General features: G+C 37.8%; 1 protein-coding gene across 6 annotated transcripts in view; it reads right to left on the bottom strand.

Annotated features, from left to right (window-relative positions):
• ZMYND11 (zinc finger MYND-type containing 11) overlaps positions 1 to 22,684 on the bottom strand; it is a 102,693-nt gene that overhangs the window by 31,078 nt on the left and 48,931 nt on the right. For 3 of the 6 annotated variants that reach the window (XM_048950379.1, XM_048950380.1, XM_048950381.1), the window contains exons 3-4: positions 13,060 to 13,219; positions 143 to 187 (exon numbers count right to left, since the gene is read on the bottom strand). In XM_048950379.1, the coding sequence (XP_048806336.1) occupies positions 143 to 187; positions 13,060 to 13,219 (205 nt within the window). The other 3 variants (XM_048950382.1, XM_048950383.1, XM_048950384.1) reach the window with 2 other exon arrangements.

The raw sequence follows: 22,684 nt of genomic DNA, 5'->3' as shown, positions 1-22,684 counted from the left end.
ATGCAGACTAAACTCAGAATTGGAAGTGATATGGATGATGGTTTGGTGGTTAATATAGCAAACTAAGCTATCCTAATGGAAGACAGAAACGTAATAGAAAATATGACAGAATTCAAAACCACATAGTGCAAAAATTGTTCACCTTGTTTTTTGCTGCTGTCTGGGAAAAAGGCTGCATACCGTAGGCCTTTCAAAATAAAAACAAAACAAACTTTGTATCTATACTGTAATCCGTCCGATTATCAGGATATACACAAGGCTAGAAAGAATTCATGCACAGTGACCAGGAAATCAATGTTACTTCTAACATCTGGCTGCATACATTTCTTCCTGCATTTCTGGAATGATACCTAATGTTTTAACCACATTCTGTCTCTTTACAACATCCCAGGTACTTATATGATTAAAAGAACCCAACACCCATCTTCTTCCCCATATATACACCCACCACCAGGGAAACTTAGAAATGTTCAAGAATATTAATGATTATTAATCAATGATACAGAAAACTGTGTTGGCTCCTGTAAAGTGATTTACTGCACAGACCCCAATGAAATCAAACTGCATGTGATCAAAGATGAAATTCCCACTTTATCAATAAAACTCACAGTCCTCATGGTATAACAAAAGGGGACGTGTTCCTGGGGCGATCCAGAATGAAGGCAGGATCTCCAGCACAGGGACTCAGCCTGCCAATATTCTCGCTCCCTGAGGGAGGGCAGGGGAAGCCCCTGGGTCACCAAGGGAATCCTGCGTTGGCTGGAGCCAGCTGCCCAAGTCCAGTGGTACCCAGGGACTGCCCACAGCTCTTAGGAGGGAGTGGGGCTGGCAGCAGAGCCACATAGCTCAGATGGAACAACAGTTTTCCCCTTTGTTTTACTCAGCTGCCCGTTGCATTTGTAGATATACGCATTAGCAGGGCAGCAAATGTCTGTTTGGGGGATTTTATTTAATAGCCAAAAAGCTATGCTCTGTTAAGCAGAGCGGAACCTTGCAGCAATATGGGTCACTTGTGGTCACTTGTTCTTTATATTCAAATCGGTCAAACATTATATCACAAAGGTCACTTTGCACTGACATAGATAGCAGTCAAAATTTCTCAGCAACATGAACAAAACAAAGCAACAATTCTGAAATATGGCTTAACTTATGACTGACACATAGGTTTACTTTTTCATGATTTGTATTAAGTAGGTTGTCTTAAAGAACATATACATATTTATTCTGGAAGAACAGAAAAATAACATAGGACAGAAAATGTCAGGCTACCTAGAACACTTGACACTTCAAAAAGAGATAAACCCAACAGAAAAGAATGAATCACCATGTCGTAGCCTTTACTGTAAAATGAAATATAAAGTTGTTGTCAAGGAAAGAGTAATTTTAGTGCATAAAGAAAATGTCCATTATAATGCAAATGTACATGGAAAAGAAATGCTTACTCATTAGTAATGGAGATTTACTTCGCTGTAATTGAAATAGGGAATCTGTATGTTGGAGAATGTGACAATCTGCTGTACAATTTGCATACCATTAAGGAGGAGATGTGAAGCACATACTGACAGTAACATTAACAATAATTTAGAGGTCACAACTACAACAATTAGGCCACTTCCATACCTTACCAATACCATAATTACTGCACCAAAAAAGAGATAAAAACAAACAGTAACTTTTTATTTTCCTATAATTGATATGCAGTCATTGCACGTGAAAACATCATAACCGCTTTACTTAGAGTTTGTCTAAAAGGACCATTTTGCCTTTTTAAAATGTACATTCCATTAACATAACTCATTTCTTACCTGTTAATCTGTTTTCTCCAAGTCCCTTAATGGTAGCCCAGATACTCGGTAAAAAGTCACTGTACTATCAGGTGGAAGAGAGGAAAAGGGAAGGGGGAAAAAGGCAAAACTCTATTCACAAAACTCCCCTCTATGGGGATTTGCTGGTTTCACACAGTTGAACTAGATTTCCCAAGCCATCCAAATCATGGCTATCCTTTGGACCCAACCAGCAGGCTAAAAAAAAATAAAAAGGGTCACATAGATAGAAAAACAATTTTAAGTCAGTCATTTCTTTGGCGCAATCGTGTTTATTTACAAATAACATACATACAGTTCTGTTGTCCTAAATTCAGTATGACGCAAATGAAGGAGAGCACTTTCCATGGAGTTCATGCTTCCCAGCCTTTTCCTTTATGGCATTTTGTCCCATTGTACTCTTTGGACTTTTTGTTTTCCCAGGCGTTCTGTTTCAAGGGCTTCTCCAGAGTTTCTTTGCTGCTTACCTATGCACTGCTGTGCTGCTTCTCTAGAACTCCCATTCACACCACACACACACACAGCTCCTTTCAGATCACTGGATTTTCATTCAGACCCACCTGTGCACAAATCCACGGTCAGCTCTATGCAGTGTTTGTGCTTTAAAGAGCCTCTATAGCTCCAGTTGCCTTCTCGTGAATAGAGAACTCACAACAGCTTTCACATTCAGTCTAAAGGAAGAGCATTAGCAGATACACTGTGCTATTTCACCCACACTGCATCATAACAGCACTTTTAGTCTGTCACAATAATCTCACTGTCTAGAATGGCAAGTAGGTCCACTGCAGCAGAAAAAAAGTCATTTACAAAATAAAGACTACTTTAAATTTAATATTTAATATTTAATATACTTTAATATTTTAAGATTCAGGAATAGCCATAAGGAACACTTCTTTCCCTCCTCTCCACCTCCATCAGTTTTACACCAGAGTATTTTCAGCTTGGCCCAATGAATTGCTTGATTCCTTTAGGTAAGAGAGAAGCTGTTAAAATTCAGGATTCTGCTCTTCAAGGTCTGTTTACTGGCTTTCTCTTTAAACGATAAAAAGCTCATAGTGATAGCTATATATTTTTAAACAAATTTTCCATTTTTAATCAGTCAGTTTCTTTCCGCCTTTTTCAGGTAGCATCTGTTTCCATCAAAGCTTCTTGCTTAGACATGAGCTTTGTTGTAGATAATTGTTAAAACTTTGCAGCGCGTTTTTCAGTCTTCATCATTCACAAAAGCAACAAACCACGGGGGAAGAGGGGTGCATCTCCTACAATGCTCCTGTTCTCCAAGACAAAGCCTAAAGGAAATAATTCTTACTTACATATTTGCTCTAAACAGCTACTGCACACTTAATATTGATTTGTTCATCAATATTTTCTCAAAGCATAAGTATCAGAATCTATAGTAAAGGCTGTCTGCAACAGGCTCAGACAAGAGCCTTTAAGTACTGTAGAAATGCTGAACTTTGTTCAACTCTGATCTATCTAGCTTTTGCACTACTGCTGAACTTCCAAGTGACTACTTGTAACAAAAGTTTTATGAGATGTGGCTGTTTATTCATGGAGTTGGACAGAGCAGATCCTGGCTCCTTTTTTTTTTCAGACTACCAGGTATGCACCCAGTATGTGCACAGCTGTCTCTTTTTTAGGCAGGCTGTATCTCACTGGTACAGCACCAGTAAGTAAATAGTAAGAAATCTTACTACAACTCTTGGTAGATGTATTGATTTTCAGTGAGATATTAATGTGCACCACATACTTCCTGGGTCTAGCAAACACAATGTGCCACAGAGCACAATTTCCAGGTTTTTTTTCCTCTATGGCATGTTTTTTTGCCACAGGCCCTAGCCTGCTGGGAGGGCAGCCCTATGTGGGCCTTTTGATCAGCCTTCTCTTCACACCAAGCATCTCTGGTTCCATCTCTTTCTTAGTGATCAAGAATCTTCCTGTAAACTTCCATTCAGTAGCCCACTGAATCTGCTTTTATTTTTCTTCATCACGATGGGTTAGGCTCAGCACTGAAGGCACAGTAAATTGTTTGATGACTCAGAGGACTGACCATCTTTGCAGCAGGTAAACAGCGAGGGAGCCATTTAATAAAGTATTTCCCTACTGGATCCATACTCGATCAGGATGACTGCTTTACAACGATAAAGTTTCTTAGGTCATCCCAAGTCTTACATTTAATATTACAGTAATATTGAGTAAATAATAGCACCAAAATAGAGTAAATTCAGCATCAGAATAAGCTCATTTTCGCCCCAGTAGTTTTCTTGTATATATGTACTTACTAGATACATTGATTCATGTTTTGCTTGTGGGTTTTTTTGCTCATCAAAAGTGTTCTGCAAGTAAATAAGCATCCGTCTCTTCTTCAAAGCCAAAAAAACTTCAGCAAGTAGAATTCCTTTATGAAAACCGTTTCACTTAATCTTCTCCTTCCTTTTCTAAGAAACTGCTGCAGCAGGTAGCTACATTGATCTGTGATTTTAAGAGACATGATAATCTGTCCATTGCAAATGACCTGCCTTTTTATAGATCCTTTCCTTTGATGACCTGAACTTCATCTTAAAAATGGATGCCCACAACCTGACTTTGTAGGATACTTTGAGGGCATTCATTACTCATACTTCATCGCTAAAAGAAATCCAAAGCAATAATGAGCTCATATATCCTCACAACTATCTAGGCATCTTCCTTAAGTCCAAGTACTTTATTTATATGTCTTGGTTCATTTTATATAGATTTTCATAGTACCAGTCAACAACACATTTGTTCCATTACTTCTAATTTTTCTCATTTTAGAAATCACTTTTATCCTAGAAAGAAAATCATCAGTCAGGAGACAGATCAAAACCTCCTTCTCTATAATGTGTATTGAACACAGATGTATTTAGAGGCTTGTGATAATTCAGTTCCGTCTTCTTCACTGATAACTGCTTCCAGTTCTGAGGCACACATGCAAGTAGACTCCGCCTCTGCAGTGAATTCTACAGCCTCTCAGTAGACTTTCTTTCATTGAGCTTCATCTGCAAGCCCATTTGTCTAATTAAGTTATTGCCAGTTTGTCTTAGAAGTCTTCTGTACCTAGCAGAAACCACCAAAGTCATCTCTGGATGTTTACCAGGACAGGTAGATTTTCACTCCCTCATCTACCTTATATTTATGCGCTGGCCCATTTGAGGCGATGGGCTCCAAAGTGCAGTCAGTCTCCAACTCCCAGAGCTAAGGAAGAAGTGCAGTTTTTTCAGCAAGGGTAGTAGTGTGCCAGCAGCCAAAATGACTGCTAAAATCTCTGTGTGTTCATCTTCTCAGCCTATGAGCTGTGTTCCTGAAGCAGCGAATAAATCTCAGTTTCCCTCTCAAGAAGATCACATTTGGATAGCAGTAGTATACATTATTTCAGGTGAGACAATGTAAGCATTCTCCTTCATGTTATTAGAAAAAGAATGTCATTTCAAATGAAAATAATTTTTATCCTCCTTCATGTTCCAAGTGAGTTCAAGGTTAACAGAAACTTGCAACCTATCTCCTCAGAAACTGCATTCACTTCCACTATTGATATCATATTTTTTTACTCAGATTGAGCCAAGAGGAGGTTTGTAAGCTATTCTCATTAGGGAGATACGTCAGTGACAGAGTGAAGTATTTATTAGGTGCAGTGCCTTTCATTTTCATATCATGTATGAGAAAGTTTTGTTCCTTGAGACACAGAATGAATCCAGATCAGAAAAACAACAACAACAAAACCCACCTCTCTTCTTGTAGTTCCAAGTGTCTTTCCAAGAATGACTGTGCATAAAAGGTCTCTCCCTCCTCTCTCCTTCTTAGTTAATGTTTACATTGCTCCTCTGGCCATAACTTCTGCATGGGATTTTGTAGTGTTTCTCTATGTTGATGTTTCTGCACACACAATTCTCTCAAACAATATTCTAATCTTTTATCTGAACCAACAGCATAAATTCCTACACTCCTTGCTTAAATCTCTCTTAAATCACTCTTGTTTAAATTTCTTTTCCCTTCTTGTGCCATAGGTGTGGCTGGTATTGTTTCAGCTGCCAGTGATAGAAAAGGAATGAAGTCTGCTTTTATTGTGAATGAAATGTGAGTAAGTTCATTAGCTTCAATAAAATTTCATTCAGAGACCAGCATGACAGCACAGTAAGAGAATCAAAGTAACTGTCAGAGATGCACAGCATTTTGAACTCACAAACTGAATAAAAACAATGCTACCAGGTCATGGCTGGCACAAAGGATGTGGAAAAACACAAAATGCATATTTTCAGAACAAACTCGAGATGGGCTGGTCTAAGTCATCTAATACATTAACATAATTTGAGTCCCATGTTGGAAACTTTATACAGACCAGGTTGACTAATCTACTTGAAACCTGAAAGTAAATTATCATTCTCCTACAGATCTCTTAAGAGAGCAGAAGCATGTGAAAACTGTGAACAATGTCAGTATCACAACCACAGAACAGTGAGTAAGAACCTTCAAGAAGAAAAGAGCACTGGATTGACCAAATCTTTAAGTCACATCTGCAAAGCTGAGACAGGCAAATGAAGATCCTGATGAGGTTGTTTCACCAGTTTAAAAGAAGCATCATCTCTTAGGTATGCAATAAGGTGGATTCTTCTAGTGTCATCATTGGTAGTGTGAAGATCTTCCAAACAATGTGAGCTTTTATACCGATTTTCAGAAGGTACAGGTACTTCCTTTTTAGGGGATGAAAACTAAAGGAGGGCTGGAATAGAGGGAAGAAATATTCCTGAACATATAGGAAGAGGAAAACTTAGAAAAGGAATGTACAGAATTGCTAATGATTCTTAACACACGTTGAGAAAGGAAGGCCACTGCTGAGACAGTGAGGCCATCCTCATGAGCTACATGTTAACAGCCTTAATGTGAAGACAAAGAGGGTCTTGGGTTCAACACAGCAACAGTAAAACACTTCTCAACCATGAGGTGGGAGTTCCAAGTTCTAATTTGCTACTCAAGGAAAAAACAATCTATGCTTTAATTTGATGACTTGATAAGATTTGTTTTTCATAAATCCACAGCAAGGTATTACACTAGTGGACACATATTTTTGGCTCAATAATAAGCAGATGTTTACACTAGTGCAATTTATAATTATTTACTAGAAAAATTTATTTCTTTTAGTGTGCAGTGACTGGTACAGTGGTGTTCTTTTGGCAAAATAACCTCTGAAAGATGGGAATTCAGAGGATGGAAAGATAAGATAGCAAAGAAAGAGTCAATTCCAGATATGCATTTCCCTAGAGTGCCTTCGTGGGAGAGAACTGATAGGCATCCTGAGCCTCAAAGCCTCCTCATACCTAATCTGAGGTGTGAAATTAGAGATGGAAGCTAGTATGAAATTCTCTCTCCCAAAAGAACGTTCATTAACTCTGCATTAGTGAACATCAAATGTAAAGAATACTGACAATTTCATAATAATGAAAAATCTTTCTGGAAAGTTCAAGACTGGAAAATGTCTGATTTGTTACAACACGATGGAAGCAATTATCATTGTTTGGGCTGTATTTGGCTCTGGATTGGTGAATTCACATAGAACTTCAGATTCAAGGCAATACAGATAGATGATATTTTTTTTTAAACTCTGAAGAAAACATTCATTTGGTACGACATGTTCTTCCTTTTTGTGCTCTCCAGTAGGAAGAGCATTCATGATGAAGACGCTGGCAGTCACTATTGCTATTTTATATTATTCTACTGGTGACACACTGGAACAGGTTGCCCAAGGAGGTTGTGGATTTGTGGATGCCCCATCACTGGAGGCATTCAAGGCCAAGGTGGATGTGGCTCTGGGCAGCCTGGTCTGGTGGTTGGTGATCCTGCACACAGCAGGGGGGTTGAAACTGGATGATCATTGTGATCCTTTTCAATCCAGGCAGTTCTATGATTCTATGATTCTAATTGAAATGAATGGGATGCACATTAAAACCGTTTCTCAACTTAGTAAATCAGTAGCCCCCAGCTTGCTAGCAATAACTGGTAGCTATGTGGTTGTTACGTTTTCTTTTTAAATTTAAAGTGTATTTTATATCCAGAGAAGATTCAAACCCTCACAGTGACCATTCTTACGGTGCCATGATTATCTCAGTACTTATGGAGAGACTCAAGAAGGCACTGGCAGATCAAAACACTGCTTCTGGATATCAGCAATGCCCTGGCATGGAAAAAAATATAGTTACCAATGCAATTAAGCATAGGAAGAAAGAAACCCAGTTCGATTTAAAGCAAATTAGATTAACAGAAACATAGCAACAAAAATACATCTTTTGTATAGACTCAGCCTCATAAAAATAAAGCTGCAGCACATCAAATCACAGTAATCACTGGGTGTTTACCTGAGGTTAGCAGGGTTAATAAATTCACAGTGCTGGCAGTGGGCCACAAAAAGGCTAAAATGATGGTAAAGCACAGTGAATAGGTGGTTAATTTAGGCAGGCTTGGGACTTGAAAGTATCTGGAGTTACTATGAGCAAGTAGCAGTACTTTTCAAATACTAAATATCAGAAAATTGCCAGGATGAGTTAGCAAGTTTTAAATACACGGTGCGTAGGGAAAAATCACACTCTTCTAAGGTTTTCTTAAAAGAAGAAAGCAAGAAAACTACCCCTCCAAATGACCTAACCAAAAAGTGTTTACAATATAAGAATTGGAGAAACAGCGATTAGAGATATGGAGAACAACAAGTGCACACATAAGTGATTACAACTACAGCCCAAAGTCATATTTAACCAGCCAGAAGAGTTTCAGGCTCTATATACAAGCAATGAATTACATGATTGCTTTGGGGAAAAAAGACTTCTATAAAGAAGTGACCTCTCAAAAGCATGACCAACTTGTATCTATTTTGGCAGTGAAAAAATAGCTCAAAGTACCCTAATGATGTGTGAAGCCTCACCCTTCATGTGTCATTAGAGGATCTGGTCACTACGAGCTTTAATCCATAGCAATGCTATGAAGTATACTGCCTTCAAATGAAAACAATAAATCTGTGCCATTAACATATCTCCATTTTAGAAGAACATAACATAATCTGGCCTTATGAACACACGTAAATTGAAACTATACATGCATAATAACGCCTCTTGCTGGGCCACTGCAATTTTATGACTTTAACCATGAGAAGAATTAGCACAATCAATGCTCAAAATACCTCCACACACATTGTCTGTAAAAAAACATCAAAAATATGAGAGTGAGTAAGGCACACTAACTGTAAGAAATACATCTAAGACCTCATAAAGGTAGTGCTTTAATTAATTTCTTTCACTGAGATTAGACTATTCACTGAGATCACTATTTTACCATGATGGAAGTACACAAAATTAATGGCAAAACTTTAAACCAGAAATTAATCTGTAAAGACATTCATCAAGACCGCACTTTCCTTGCAGTTATTGCATCTACAACACTGTTAGCAACACTTATTTGCATTTTTTTCTAAACCTGAAGAGCAAAGAGATCATTTGTTTTTTTTATTGAGAATAAATAACACTTCCAAATTCCAAAAGTTCTGTGAGAAATAGAAATAAAGATTTTAGAAAAGAAAAGTAAATGTCCATTACCAGATTTCAGGACTGACATTTCCCTTGCAGGGCAAGAAGCTGCAGAGATTTTGTTGAATTGCATAATAATGTCAATGACAGACAGTGAAAATGCAAAATTACTGACTAAAATGCTGGGTTACAATGGAAAATGATTTCTTCTCTCATTTATTTTGTGTCAAATGCATTAATCATCTGTAAGATGAGAAAGCCTGGAAGATGAGAACACATTTTGAACATTTGCAAAACATCTGTATAGATGGTAAATGAGCAAATAAAATGAGTACCTGCACAAGTCTTGAAAGTAAAACACTTGCAGCAAAGTTCTTACGTAGCTACCAACTCATCAATATCTAGTGGAATACAGTATATTGGGCAACTGGCTTCATACATTAAATTAATTTTAGTAACACATATATAAATCTCTCCCCCATACACATCAGAGAAAAAGAGGACAAATTTATGCTGTTTTAATCTGATCATTCTTTTTTTTTTTCCAGTTTTTCAGAACATTCATTTTCAGATGACAATCTCTCTTGGAAAGGCCTCCTCTTGATGCTCGCAAACTTTTATCTTTGCACACCACCTAGTTCTTTTGTATGACATCTGAGGACATAATACTTTGCCTCATTTAAAAAAAAATTAATAAAATAAATAAATATATATATATATGTGCATATATATATATATATTTTTTTTTTTTTTTAAAACCACCATTCTGACGGAACATCGATAGCAAAGCAGCATAAATTTTTTAACAACTTCCTCTGAGGGCTGGGAGAAACCAAATCAGACATCATGTCCTTACTGCATTTATCTGCTGTTATGTTAAACTAGGGATAGCACAAGGGTTTGGAAACAAGAAAGTAAACACCACAAACTACCTAATTAATCTTTTCCAAACAAACCTGCATTTTCATAATCCATATATTTTTAATTATTGTTACCATTTAGCAATCAATCTACAGTCACCATTAAAACCAGTATTTTCAGGCCTTGTGTCAGCCTGCAGTCAGGCACCTACTTGAATAACAGATACAGGAGCTCAGCAGTATCTGCAGACCAAATAATTAATTTATCTATTTGAATACAGATTTTAATTGATAGGATTCAGGTCCAAAAGTTCAGAAATGCAAAGAAACTTCAAGTAAATATTCAGATTTTTAAAAAATCAAAGGAGGGATGAGAAGAATGTCTCCCTTTGCTAACTCCTTGTAGCAGGTGCTCCTTATTGACTTTCAGCGTGCTGCCAGAAAACAAGCTGAAATCCAATGGCATTTTTTTGCACAGATGTGGTAGATCAGTTCTCAAGTCTTTCACTTTATGAGCTTTCAAAGCTCTAGCAGTACCTCTAGCAGTGAAACGATGCTTGCCAATAGGGTCAAGGATCTGTCTGTAAGTGCCATAGTTTGCTGAGTCTGAAATCACTATTACAACATTAACAGCCCCATTTCAGAGTTCTACCTCCTAAGGGTGCATCTCTCAAAAGAATCCTGTGAGTTTGTCCTCACTGAAATGTAACTTGAACTCATGGTTCAACAGTCATTAGTACCAGATCTGGATTACACAAAACTACAGACCGCATCTCGATCAAGTGCAGACAAAGTACAAGTAACACTATCCAGTGTCACATTGAGTCCAATGTAGGGAACACACCAAACTTTACAGTTTTGCACCAATTGTTGGAGAATGGAAAATACTGGATCTGATATCAAGTGATAATGTTGTTACTCTTTAAAAATTTTGAATAAACCCCCCCCAAAGAATTCCTTTCTATCAAGTCAATGTATTTTGCTTCAGCTGTCTGCAGCATTTTCAGTATTAGGATCCAGAGATGCTGGAAGCCGGGTACTGCTGAAACATGGCCCTGATTGGAACCTGATTCCTACTAATGCAAAAAGCCATTAAGTGAAGCGTGCATTGGTGTTCTGAACAACTGAAATGGCTGTCAGACATATGGGCACAGCATAATGCAGCAGTGCTTAGCAATCAGTACTTCCAACCAAAAGGCTATTCACACTGTGACCTACGTAATAGCCTTAGCCAAGTCAAAGAGAACTCTTTCCATTCTGAGATAAAATAATTTAACTCTAATGGTTCACTGGGAATTCACATACTGATTATCATACTATTTTGTTTAGATAAATGTTGTTAAGAAGAAGCAGGGTTTTGGTTGGTTGGTTGTTTTTTTGTTGTTTTTTTTTTTTTTTTTTTTTTTGAATGACCCTTTACAAAATGGCTATTGTGAGGCAATTCAATTCTTTTCTTTTTTCTTCTCAGCAATAGAGGAAACAAACACATTGAACACTTGTGATAACTACAAATATCAGAATATGTTACGTAGTGTCTACACAATTAACATCACTTCTAAACACGTAAAAATGACGAAAGAAAAATTTAAAATAGCTAAGCAGAAGTTTCTGAATGTTGGATCCCACAGGGAACTGTGGAAACAGAACTAAATACCCTTTAGAAACTCCCATGAGGATTTCTAAACAGATTAGAATGAAAAGTTTAACAGTGATGTAACATACACATATTGCAACACTTCAAATTAGTAAGAATAGGATAGCTCAAAATACAATTCTTTCTATTACTGATAGTTTATATTTAGTTTAATTTTGAAGAAAAAATAGCATATTATTCCTCTGACAGCTGCAATTATGCAGCTGCAATGAGTATTTCAGTACCTTTTAGTATTAATTTTTCTGTAGAATTTTTCTGGTTTTCTTCAAAGTTTAAATCATTATCTCTGTCTGGAAAATGTTGCCCATTTTACCAGTATTTAATGAAATTTATGTTCCAAAACAACCATTTCTAGTTCAAGTATTTTAAAGCTTTGCTAAACTGTTTTTGTCAGAAAACCATTGTCTTGTAAATGCAGAGAAAAGGCTTCTGAACAAGGCAACATAATAGCACAACTTCTGTTCCTGGTCTATTGGACTATTCTCAGTTAGCACTGTGAGTACATAAGAATTTAGCTTTAGGGACAGAGAAAACATGTTTTTCTTTCCTTTACATAGCTTTCAACCTATTTAATTGGATTTAAATATTTATTTTACATATCCAGTGGAACAATGCCTGGATGTCTGTAATTAATTTACTAAGAAAATTTTTCTTAAATGAATGCCCCAATGTTTCCAGATTATCTGTAAAACTTAGCTTTTAGTGCCTGTTTATACATAACAAAATATATAACTTCCTGTGGTTCTTTGGAATTTTTGGAAGTTGAGCACTTTTGAAATGGACTAGTTTTTCCTTTCTGAGATTCAGATTTAGGCAACACTAAGCCAAAATTTTTGTATTAATATATTTTAATAGCTATCACCATTGGTATTCCTGGACACCTGAGAATTTCAAGTAACACCAATACCATTGTATCTACTACCTTCCTGTGCAACTGTAGAAAAGGTAACGCTATGTATGTTAGGCATGACTGAGCAAGATTTCGACAGTGTTTCACAGCAGAAAATTCACATTTGAGAACAAAGAGCTCCTATGGAACAGAAAGGATTAAAATAGAAAGGGTTTAAGAGCACATTACTTCCCTGGTCACAATCATCAACATAGCATGTGTAAATACCTTCAAATAGAAATTAAATCAAATTTAATGTGAAGATACCAGAAATGGTGATTTATTTTCTCAAAGATTTTATACTCACAATCTCATCTCCTGGCAACCAATATCCTTCTTGTTCAATACCAGCCTTTGACCCTTTACACCCCACCGTCAAGGTTTCAACAATAAGACCATCCTTGACTGCTAAACTCAGCTGACGAGTGGTTTCTTTTGGATGCATACCATGGACTCGAGACATATACCTGCACAGAGAGCACAGAAGTGAGTGTTAACGTGAGTGTTAAATTATAAAATGCATCAACAAATGCATACTCTTTTAAAAGATGCAAAATTACATATACTCTAAGTTTTAGGTTGTTTATAAGTCATCGTTACTTATATAATTTTCTCCTTCATTCCAAATGATCTTTACGATGTAGAGCCTTAGAGGAGAAATGGAACAGTAATCTACAGAGACAATTATCAGACCCAAAAATAACATGCACACTGCTTGGCCTTGTCTTTGCTAAACTTCCCCCTCCATCCAAACCCCTAGAGATACTTCTTGCATCTCTCTAATATCTCCTACAGGATGCACACTTTAGAATGAACCTGGAAATGTTCCAGTGAATCTCCTCCTGTGTGGAACACATTTATAAAGAACATGAAATTCATGCAACATGTATGAAAACCCAACAGCTAGAGATATAGTAGTAGGCATTTTTTCTCCTTTTCTTGAGATAACTACAATGACCACACCACGATGAATGTCACTGATGTGAGCAAAACATACACAGCCTAAACTGTGTATATATATGAGATCCAGTTGTGAAATGTTGGCCTTAACCCAGTATAATTTGCTGTTTCTAGTCCAACACAAAGTATTTACTTGGAACAAACAATGTAAAATGATCTTCCCTCTAAAAAGGCAACCCTCCTGTTTTAAGATCATTACACTTCATTATCTTTTTTTTCAGCAGAATTCCAGGAACGTATTTATCAACCACTGAGCACTGAGAAGTGAACTGCAACTGCATGCAATCAGCACATCAATGAACTGACTGGATCTTGACTTGGAATCCATTGGAAATACCTAGAAATATTTTTCTAGCTTTAGTTCTCTTACAGTTACAAGGTTTGCACAATTTCTACCCCAGTTTTGTGTTCTCCAGGTCCTGTCTTTACCTATCTCCTAGCAAAAACTTCCGTAATTTCATAGAATCACAAAATATCCCAAGTTGGAAGGGAACCATAAAGATAAGAGCCCAACTCCTGACTGCCCACAGGACCACCCAAAAATCAAACCCTATGTCTGAGAGCATTGTCCAAAAACACTCCCTGAGCTCCGGCACTGGGGCCGTGCCTGCTGCCCTGGGCAGCCCATTTCCGCTGTCCACCGCTCTGGGGCACAGCCTTTCCCTCACCCCCAGCTGCCCTCCCCTGGCAGCTCCATGCTGTTCCCTCAGGCCCTGCCGCTGTCCCCATAGAGCAGAGCTCAGCGCTGCCCCTCCACTCCCTGTGAGGAGCTGCAGCCTCCGTGATGCCTCCCAGCCTGCTCCTTTGTATACCCAACAAACCCAGGCACCTCAGCCACCCTTCACACATCTTCCCCTCTGGATCCTTCACCATCTTCACAGCCTCCCTTTGGACACTCTCCAACAGTTTTACATCCTTTTTGTACTATGGTGCCCAAAATTGCACAGTGCACTCAAGATGAGGCCATACGAGTGTCCATAATACAGAGCCTTGGGAGTCCTGCTTGTATCCCATCAGCTAATTGCTCACCCACCACACTGTGGTTTCTCCAGCTGTATGCTGGACATTCTGTCCAGAAGGATACCATGAGAAACAGTATCAAAGTCTTACTGAAATCCAAAGACAAAGCTATCAGCTTAGTATACTCTGTTTCATTCTTGATAACAAACTCCAGCAACCACAATTCCTCTGTGACTACCATCACAACCATCTTTACAAAGAGTATAATTACTTAACACAAGAAGCAAATGAAAGGAGAATACTTCTGATTTAAATTATGTTAAAAAAAAAAAAAAAAGAGTTATATCATTCAGATTTTTAGTAACATGGCTGTCAGGAACTATCAATGCTTTAGAAGTTATAACTCACAACAAGAGTGAAGTCAGCTCTCTGAACACCTCTTCTCTTTGAGGATGTTTTACTTTCCACCTTGTTGCTGTTTTGGATGCATAAAGATCATTGCCAGGCCTGCATTCTCTTCTAAGCTTCTCCTGAGAACTGGCTTATCCTAATCTAATCTTTGTTTTTCCTTTAAAGGAAACTAAATGCATATAATCATACTGTAAATCTGCAGATTTCTATTTGATTGCAGTAATTCATACAATAATTAGAGCAACACAGGACATCTGTAAATTGTCACATGGTATCAGAGTCATTTATGTAAATACAGTGGATTGCAGGACACTGAGACTTCATTTTAGGGTAAAACTCCTTAAAAACAGATGCTACCATTTACTGCAGCTTTCACAATGCCTACCACACTGTGGTCCAAGTCTGGTTGGTTTGTATATGCTAACAGTGCACAAAAAGTTACTAAGTAACAATAAATTAACAGAGAAAGAGCAAAACTCAGTCCAAGTCTGTAGTCCATGCTAATATATATGAATCTTGTGCTTGCTACCAGCAAGGATCGAGGCCAAGCGATGACCTAGGAGACAGACATTCTTCTGTGTCGTGCTGGGCAGATGCTCCCTGCTTTTGCTGAAATCAAAATGCAACATAAGAACCTGTTCAAGCAATATTAAACACCACAAATGAGTCTTCCAAGTTCCCCACGTTCCAAGGAGAGCTTCAACAGGCAGAGACTCAAACCTATCACTTCACTTTCAAAAACTGCAAGCAAACACCGCTAGTATGCTGAGTGATATGGAGCTGAAGCTTTAATGCTGCCTGAAATAAGGAGAAAAAACTCGATTGTTTATACTCACGTTCTATGCACTATGTGTGTGTGTGTGCATATGCACACGTATTTATGCAAATGCACACAACCTGATCTTTGAAGTGCAAATTACCTTTGTCAATATTTGCTAACTTTATTGGATTTTAAGCAAATTTCCATTTTAACGTTTTACTAATAACTTCCCTATTTGAGTAACAGCAATTCCTACCCTCTGCAATTTCTACAACTCTGTAATAGTTCTCAAAAACATAGCATTGATACTATGATTGCCCCCAAAAATCAAGTTTTAACCGAGTGCCACCCTTTTCTTCAGCGCATCCTGCTGAAGAAACCAAGCATTTTGCATAGCATCTTTCACAATTGCAGAAACATGTTCCAATAAAATTCTGGAACGTAAGCAATGTGTTTTGTGATATTTGTCATTCACATTTCTGTACAGATAGGCATGTAATAGAAAACAAAAAGCCTTAAACCAACTGTAATGAGCTAAGAGGCTTAATCTGCCTATTCCGGCTGCGGCAGAAGTGAACAAGGGCACAAGGCTCAGAATCTCCCATGTCTCAAATCCAATCTGTTTTCTCAACTGGAGTGAAAGTGCTACCACCAAACAAACATTCTGCCCAATTGCTCCAGCTGTAAGTGGGAAGTGATAAATCCCCAGTGGCTTTTTGTAGAATACTTAGTCAATGCTCAGGCTGTGCAGCCTGCAGATCCAAAAGGGCTGTGCTTTCAATGTTTTTAAATACAGTGCTATCACCTTTCGTGGGAGAGCACAAAGACTGAGAATGTTTTTACTTGGAAGGGTAGAACTGCTGTTAGAAAAGTGCTCCCCATCTCAATTTCTTTTTTTGATTAAGACCTGCATAGTATACATGGAATAGGTATTCACAAAGACTTTAAAACAACATTAGCAGGATCTGGGTGAAACTCTCTCTCTTCTGTTTCAGCCAAAAGCCAGCAGCTAAACTAAGAAGCTTTTTAAAGCACAGGATTTTAATCAGAAGATGGTTCCTTAATAATGAAATGTGAAAAACAGTCATAATGTATGAAACACTGAGTACAAAAACAAAGTTAAACTCTTGCCCAAAGACAGAAAGCACAATGTTGGGAGTTCTAACCACCCCCCACAGACTCACTACTGGATCAGGGAAAAAATACTGAAATCTCTCCGTGCAAAGTGGCACTATTAATCCAGTGAATGCATGTCTTTTCCTGGCACTGCATGCACTGAAGCATCTGGCACCAAGAAGTTAAGAAACAAAGAAGAGAGATGAAGTAATCCCCAGTTGCTGTTTCCAACAAAAGCTGATTAGCCCTACCTTGGAGGTGGGGAGTCGAAGCAATACTGGTTTATTACCCTCTGCCCAGTTTTCTATATTAACAGACTGGGAAGTATACTACAGTGTCTACATTGCTGTTATGTAGCCAACCATGAGAAGCAAATCAAAGATGTTTTCAGATGTTTGAGAATACAGCATGGAGAGGAAGTAAAATCCCATAAACAAGCTAACCATCCCTAATCAGCCTGAGGGCTAAAACAACCATTGCAAAATACAACTTAACTGTGCTAATAATCCCCGCGATATAGAAGGAGAGCCTGTTGGATGGAAAGAGGAGGTTTGGCCTGATAATCTTCATATTACATTCCACATCTCACCAAACACTGCAACTGACAAATCTTAAAGCTACTGCTCAATTTATAGTTCAGTATACACAAATTATAGGTCAGCATTTTCTCCACTTACAAACTGATGGAAGAAGCATCCTTGAAATTATCACAGAAGTATCATATCGTAATATATAGAATGGCTTATGTTGGAAGGGACTTTAAAGATCACTTACTTACAACCCCTCTGTTGTGAGCAGCAAAAATTGCAGTTTTATTAATAATAAGAGCCCCCTGCCTGGTTGTTGTTTGTTACCATCCTTGAAGAAACCTCTACACCATAACACCACTGAATGCAAATGTAAACATGCTGACCTCCAGAAACAAGCCTCTACCAAAATTAACTGGTTAAATGCAAGTGCATATATATCTAACACATTTGCCCACCTGTCTGACAGCAAAGAAAAGTTTTAGGGGAGAACAGTGGAGGATAATCATTGGATAGCAAGCAGGTATGTGCAAGTATTTAATTAGTAAAGCTAATTTTAAACTTAATTGGAACTTCACATAAACAAAAGAGAAATCTTTCTTTCAAAGCTAGCATCAATAAAACACCACTTTCTCTCCAACTAGCCAGTCCTCAGCATGTCTTTCCATTCAAAAACTGCATCTAATACATGTGCTTTGTAACACAGCTTAAAACTTAAGAAAAAAAGTCCGTTTTGATCCAAGGGGTGTGGAGGCAGCAGTTCTAAAGCTGGATCACCATGGGAGCAAAATAGATACAGAAGGAGCTGGCACTTGCAGGGATCAGATGGTGAACTTTTCGCCTACAGCTGTCGCACAACTCACAGCTCTTTTGCTTGGTGCTGTATAAGACACAACATGAAGCCAAACAGAGCTTAATATACATGGACACAGAGCAATGCACAGAGCCAACTCAGTCCTTAAAAAGCCCTCTTGGAGGCAGCAGTGGTAGTATGTACTGAGACCTGCGACTGGCATCACAGTGCTGTGCTGGTCTGAAAGGTCTGGCAAAAGAAGGAAGGAGGAAGAGAGCTGACACGGGTTTAAAAAAGGAAAAAAGAACAAAAAGAAAATCTGATTTTTCTGGACTCATGAAGAATCATACTTTCAACCATCTGAACTCATCAAAAGGAAGATACTGAAAAAATGCAAGAATTGCTGTCAAAGAATGAAGTAAAATACACACAGAAAATAACTGCCTTATGTAAGACAACACAGTGTGCCAGGTGTAGATAATTTTAGACAAGGTGCTAACTTTAGAGCAAACATCATAATTGTCATCTGATCAATTAGCTCTCTCTCTGGTGGATGCATCTGCCCTGCACTACAGGAAGCTGTGATGCAGATCTCCATCAGATGAGCAACTTGCCCTGGGAAAAATTGGGGTCTGAAGATTTCCATGCACACACACACACACACACACAGTGCTTATCTCACAACTGAGATCTGATAAAATATAGCAGATCCCATTCAACTCAAATGAAAAGCCGCCATTAATTCTAAATGTTACCTACAGGTATGTAAAAATGTCCTAGATTCAGAGTCAGACCTTAAGGAATAATGCATAAAATGAAAGGAAATCAGCCCAAAGTCTATTCTGAGTTTTACATTGTGTTCCTATCTCTGCTGATGTGTTTTGCTTTTGATTCAGAAAACTCAGAATAGGATGGTAGTTTTAAAGAAGTCTCACACTCACCTTTTAAGACTTATTTTTTAATTTGCAAAGAATAGGTCACTTGGTCACACTGAAATGGAAGGGATGTCTATAGCTTCTTTTAACAAATACAGCTGCATTGTGTAAGAATTTAAAACCCAAATTTCAGGAATCCAACCAGTTCTCCTTATGGAAGTGAGCTGAAGTTTTCAAGTTCTCAGCTTCAGTTTCTCAAGTATCTCAAGTTCTCAGCTCCACCTAAATGTAGCACTGTGCTACAAACCAACTTCCCCCACACAAACTAAGCACTGTAGGCATTTACGTTTCAAACTAATGCATTTGAAATATATACTGCCTCCTTGCCAGAAACGTGAGAGCTGGTCTGAGAGCTGAAGACAATGTAAACACATACAGAAGTTGAACTGTTTACACTGGAGACACAGCAGCACACTTCTGCCTCCCCCCTCCAATTACTTTTTGATATGCTTACAGTTACTAAAGCTTTGATTGTGGATTAAACGCTATAAGAACAACTGAGCTTAATATTTCTCCTCTGTACATCCACTCCATGGAGACCTGCATGCATGCACTCCCATGTTGCTTGAGCCACACAGCCATGGACAGGGCTGCTGCTGGTGCAGTGTTTATATTATCTCCATTTTGTGCAGTCTAAGCTTCCAAATGGGGGACACACAGAAACTGAACTGTAGAGAAACCACAGTTTATTTATTTATTCTGACATCAGTGTCTACAACATTCATTTTGAAGACACTACTGCTCAAGTAGGACATGCTTTTTAAAAATTGTTTAATTTCTCCTTACTGTTCTAGAAATACAGTACTTGTATGAACACAGAACCTGATTTTTTTTATTTGCGCCTTTTTTGTTTGTTTGTTTTTAATAACAAAGGATGCATAAGCTTGATAGTGAGCCACAAAATAGAGAAATTCAGGAAAATTTAGATCTGCCTGATGCTTTGGCTCCTGCTGCTAAAACAAAGGGAAGGAGAAATCAAATTTGTGCATGCTTTTAGATCCCATTGGCACCGTGCAGTTTCCTACAACTTTATCCCCTGGGTCATTTCTTTCAAAATCACAGTAATTTTAACTCAGGTAATTCCTTGTTTCAATAATTTTAATTCTCACTCACGCAATTTTACTATCCTCTTAATACTGCATAACATACCAATGTGACCACAGAAAGCAAGTAATTAAGGTACTGAACTATTCAACCCTTCAACCCTTATCTACAAAAATCTCCTTTTCGAAACTACAACCATCACCTTCTTAAGGAAGAACTTATCTAAAGGAGAGCTCTACTCCCAGTTTTCCAACCAGAAAGTTGTTCACTACAGGTAATGCTCAAATACCACCAGTCAACAGGAATGCTAATCCTTAAGTGCCATTAAATATGTACAAATACTTGCATATATGCAGAGGTACAGTTCCTCCAGCACTTTGCCACGGACATACTGGAGAGGCAATTAGATAATACATAACATGGTATGCAACACCCTGACTGGTACTTTACAGATGAAATGTTCAGCCAGCTCATATCATATTGAGTGTCTCAAAGCAAAACATGCCTAAAAAACATACATTAGAGTGCTTTGATGATTTAGCTTTTAGAGTTGTCTACCTTATTTTACTTTCATTCTTATCTGACGTAAAAGTAACAGTAGCTTTTTTGTTTGTTGGTTGGTTGGTTGATTGGTCAGATTAGCTTTAGCTTGGCTGAGTTTCAAAGCCATCCCACCGTCACACGTGTGTTGATGTAATTATCAGCTAGGGAAAAGCACAATAGCTGGAGAAGCCATCAGGGCAGTGCTGCTGTTTTGGTTGTATCAAGGGGAATATGAAACCGCAGCCTATGAGCAGTGCTCTGGAGATCATTTTCTCTCCACTGATTACAGAGAAAGCCTTGATGAGCACTTTAGACCAGACAGCAACCTGTTAAATTGCCACAATGCACTCACTTTTATTCCTTACCACTAATAGAAAAACACATTTATTTACACACACACACAAAAAAAAAAAAAAAAAAAAAAAAAGCCAAACGTGAGCTAGAAGTTTCCCCTCCAAACATCATAAAAATGTTATGATTCGAGCAAAAATCAATACTGAAATAAAAAGGAAATTGGCTTGCTTTTAGTAATTAGAAACAAAGATAGCCCACTGAGTATTCCATGCAGACTTCAACAGGAATGCTAACAGAAGCATGGGGTTCATGCAAATACTCTTTGTAATGAAAATGGAGATGGTGATTTCCAAGTCAGATATATTTCTACTACTTTCCTTCTGAGTATCTATACTGGAATTAGTAGTTTGTGTGTACTGCCCATGAAAAGTATTAAAACACTGTGATTTTCATAGTAACACATATGGAAAAAAGAGTTTAAATGAGTTTGCAATCATTAGCAAACATCACAAGAGGTTGTATCACTGTTGTCAATAACCATGGGTTGGAGCTGTTAATCACTGTATTTTCCTGCCATGCTCCTGCTCAGCCCAGAGATGGCTCCTGACCCAATGAAGAGCATTGATGTTTGAACTAAAAGCAGAAAAACATTTTCGTACCAATACCACCTAAGAGCATTCTTAAGAGGATAGCTATTTATTAGGGAAAACTATCAAGCAAAACTGGTTAAAACATCAGCATCATCTACTTTTTTTTTAAAAAAAAAAAAAAAAAAAAAGAACAGCATGAACAAGATGTGTTTGTATTAATATTTCCAAACAAGGCAAATACACAGAAAGTTTGGTCTCACTTCAAACTATAGTGCTTAGGTTTGTAGCCCTCAACAAAACAGCCATACAGATGCAATGAACAGTTACACAGCCAGCCACAGCCACCTTCCCAATCCACATAGCATAAAGCAGCAAAAAAAGGTGGCAAAGCTGGAAGTACACCTGCTAGATGTTAGACCCTTCTGAATGGTTTCCTACTCTAGGCAGTGAATTACTCCTATGTCAGCCAGTAGTGAGATGAAGACTCACTAATTCATATAGCAATGTTCTTTATCACGTAGTGGGATACTGGCTTATCACCATCTTGAAGGAACAATTATCCCTAATAAATCACAAACTACACTGCTTAAAATATATGAGCTTCTTTTTACATCTTTCCTTAAATACTTAAATAATGTGATTAGATGAAATCACAAGTCAAGAAATGGTCCCTGTCAAGTGAAGAGCTGATGAGAAGCAGAGCAATTAATAATATATATTATAAACTCAAGATGACATTTTAACCAAAGATCCTAATTCAGAAATTTTAATTTTTCTATTATCCAGAGCAAATGCAGTTATGATCTTCACAGCCTTTTTCCACGAAATGTTCCCAATTTTTTCCTGTCATCACTGCCTCTGCCCTCCTTGGTCAAAAATGCCTAAAAGCAAATCCTAAACAGGAGCAGTATTAAAGCCACATACCCTCCAGAAGAGATAATAATGAACTCATAAATAAAATTAAGACTAAACCAATAGTAACAAACAGATAAAAAATTA

This window comes from Lagopus muta, chromosome 7, assembly GCF_023343835.1.
Source record: "Lagopus muta isolate bLagMut1 chromosome 7, bLagMut1 primary, whole genome shotgun sequence".
Classification (NCBI taxonomy): domain Eukaryota; kingdom Metazoa; phylum Chordata; class Aves; order Galliformes; family Phasianidae; genus Lagopus; species Lagopus muta.
This window is presented reverse-complemented; position numbering and strand designations above follow the sequence as displayed.